Source organism: Mandrillus leucophaeus, unplaced genomic scaffold (assembly GCF_000951045.1).
Source record: "Mandrillus leucophaeus isolate KB7577 unplaced genomic scaffold, Mleu.le_1.0 Scaffold43, whole genome shotgun sequence".
Lineage (NCBI taxonomy): Eukaryota > Metazoa > Chordata > Mammalia > Primates > Cercopithecidae > Mandrillus > Mandrillus leucophaeus.
In genome coordinates, this window is record NW_012104587.1 from 1704552 (window position 1) to 1707940 (window position 3389).

General features: G+C 45.7%; 1 protein-coding gene across 2 annotated transcripts in view; it reads left to right on the top strand.

Moving 5' to 3' along the window:
- The window catches only part of TTC9C (tetratricopeptide repeat domain 9C), a 10659-nt gene that overhangs the window by 4777 nt on the left and 2493 nt on the right, over positions 1 to 3389 (top strand). For both annotated transcript variants that reach the window (XM_011993396.1, XM_011993395.1), the window contains one exon: positions 2744 to 2926. In XM_011993396.1, coding sequence (XP_011848786.1) covers positions 2744 to 2926 — 183 coding nt within the window. The remainder of the gene's footprint in view (positions 1 to 2743; positions 2927 to 3389) is intronic.

The window sequence follows — 3389 nt, forward strand, 5'->3', positions numbered from 1 at the left end:
GCCACCAAACCCAGCTAATTTCTTTGTATTTTTAGTAGAGATGGGGTTTCACCATGTTGGCCAGGCTGGTTTCGAACTCCTGACCTCAAGTGATCAACCTGCCTCAGCCTCCCAAAGTACTGGGATTACAGGCATGAGCCACTGCACCTGGCCTCAACCTCTTTAATCATCAAGATGACTGCCTTGCTCCTCTTATTCTCTGCTTCTAGCTCAGTGCCTGGCACATGGTCAGTGCACAAGAACTGGTTGTTGAATTAATGAGCAAGGGTGATAGATTGGTTGACCTCTGGGGAAATAGCTAAGTATAAACCATATGACCACTTGGTGGGGGTGTTGTAGAAGGGATACAGACATCAGCACAGGCCCTTTAATGTGCTCAGCAGTGCTGATTCTTGGTCTTTCTCAGCACCGTGATTTCATAATACTATGTTTAATTCCCACAGTTGTGAAATAGGGAATGTGTTTCCCTTCTTAATCATCAAAAGGCAGAACATTGACCTGAATTGGCTTCTACGCAGGTTTGTATTTCAAGGTCCCGTTAAGTCATCCAAGAGAATAGTGAAGTTATATACTGGATTGTCACTGAGAATCATGATTTTGGAGTTAGAGAACGCTTCATTCAAATTTCATATTCATTCCACCTAGAAGCTATAAGATCTCGGACAAGTTACTTCTCTGAGTCTTGATTTCTTCATCCACTAAATGAAGATAGTAACACCTATGTAATTGTGTAGATGCGAAGATTAAACAAGACAGTGTATATCGAGCACATAGCACAGTGCTTGCCATTTCCTCACACAATTAATGGCAACCATTATTAACAAAGCTGCAGTACAAGAACTGTGGTGAAATGGGGGATACAGAACATAGAGCCTTGGGTAGAAGAGATACAATGAAGATAAATTTGTGTTTTAAAAAATTGTAATTTATCTAATTTTTTTTTTTTTTCTTTTTAAGATGGAGTCTCGCTCTGTAGCCCAGGCTGGAGTGCAGTGGTACAATCTCGGCTCACTGCATTCTAATTTCATATAAAAAGTTAATGGGGCCAGGCACGGTGGCTCATGCCTGTAATCCCAGCACTTTGGGAGGCCGAGGCAGGCGGATCACAAGGTCAGGAGTTGGAGACCAGCCTGACCAACATGGTGAAATCCCGTCTCTACTAAAAATACGAAAATTAGCCAGGCATGGTGGTGAGCGCCTATAATCATAGTTACTCAGGAGGGTGAAGCAGAAGAATCTCTTGAACCCGGGAGGCAGAGGTTACAGTGAGCCAAGATCACGCTTCTGCACTCCAGCCTGGGCGACAGAGCGACACTCCATCTCAAAAAATAGTAATAATAATGGGGGGCTGGGCAGGGTGGCTCACATCTATAATCCCAGCACTTTGGGAGGCTGAGACGAGTGAATCACCTGAGGTCAGGAGTTCAAGACCAGCCTGGCCAACATGGCGAAATCCCATCTCTACAAAAATACAAAAATTAGCCGGGCATGGTGGTGTGTGCCTGTAATCCCAGCTACTTGAAAGCTGAGGTGGGAGAATTGCTTGAATCTGGGAGGCAGAGTTGCAGTGAGCTGAGATCGTGCCATTGCACTCCAGCCTGGGCGACAGAGCGAGGCTCCGTCTCAAAAAAAAAAAAAAAAATAGGGTCTCAGCTGGGCATAGTGGCTCACGCCTGTAATCCCAGTACTTTGGGAGGCCAAGGTGGGCCGATCCCTTGAGGTCAGGAGTTCGAGAACAGCCTGGCCAACATGGTGAAACCCCATCTGTACTAAAAACACAAAAATTAGCTGGATATGTTGGCACATGTCTGTAATCCCAGCTACTCGGGAGGCTGAGGCAGAAGACTTGGTTGAACCTGGGAGGTGGAGGTTGCAGATCACGCCACTGCACTCCAGCCTGGCTGATGAGTGAGACTCTGTCTTAAAAAAATAACAATAAAGAATACATTTGTTATCCGGGATACACTTGTTATAACACTGCAGTGAATACCCTGCCAAAAAAAAGGGGGCAGGGGAAGGTCTCACTATGTTGCCCAGGCTGCCCAGGCTGGTCTTGAACCCCTGGGCTCAAGCGAATCTCCTACCTTAGTCTCCCAAAGTGCTAGGATTACAGGCATGAGCCACCATGCTCAGCCCAGAGTTTTCAATAAATTTTAAAGTATGTTGTTATCAGCTTTATAGCCAGGTCTAACTCAGTACTAAATGTGTAGCAGAAAATCAGTAAATATTGAAGTAGATTACAAGATAATGTGAAGTTTTGTTTTTTTTTTTTGAGATGAAGTTTCACTCTTGTTCCCTTGGCTGGAGTGCAATGGCACAATCTCGGCTCCCCGAAACCTCCGTCTCCCAGGTCCAAGCGATTGTCCTGCCTCACCCTCCCGAGTAGCTGGACAGGCATGCGCCACCACACCTAGCTAATTTTTATTTTCGGTAGAGATGGGGTTTCTCCATGTTGGTCAGGCTGATCTTGAACTCCTGACCTCAGATGATCTGCCCGCCTTGGCCTCCCAAAGTGCTGGGATTACAGTCATGAGCCCCTGCACCGGGCTGATATGTGAAGCTTTTATTCACTGCTGCATCCCCAGTGTGTAGAAGAGTGTCTGGCATATGGGAGACACTTTAGCATTTGTTGACTGAATGTCGTTGTTACCAACCACCCTGTTTGGTACTGCCTTGAGCTGGCCAGTGGAACCTGGTGTAACGAACCCTCCTCCCTCTTCTCTCTTTTCATTTGGCCCATTAGCCTGTCTCCTTCAGATGGAGCCCGTGAAGTACGAACGAGTGAGAGAATATAGTCAGAAAGTCCTGGAACGACAGCCTGATAATGCCAAGGCCTTGTATCGGGCCGGAGTGGCCTTTTTCCATCTGCAGGACTATGACCAGGCCCGCCACTACCTCCTGGCTGCCGTCAATAGGCAGCCTAAAGGTAAGGGAGAAGGGCTTTGAAATGGTAAAGACAAAATTGTCTTGCTAGGGTGGATCTGTGGAAAGGGGATTTTATTTTACTTTGCCAATGTATTATTTTCAATAAGTAATACATTCACATGGTTGAGAATTCAAACTGAAAAAGTATACGATGAACAGACCTTTTTCTACTCTTATGTTCTTGTCTCCACAGAAAAGCAGTATTATTGGTTTCATGTGTAGGGAGTTGATGCTTAATCAGGCACACACTATATATATGTCGGTATGTCTGTTTCATATATATATGTATGCCTATTTTAATATACATCAGTGTGCTTTTATTTATAAGTACATATTTAGGCAGGCTGGGCGGGGTGGCTCACGTCTGTTATCTCAGCACTTGGGGAGGCCAAGGTAGGTGGATCACCTGAGGTCAGGAGTTCGAGACCAGCCTGACCAACATGGAGAAACCCCGTCTCTACTAA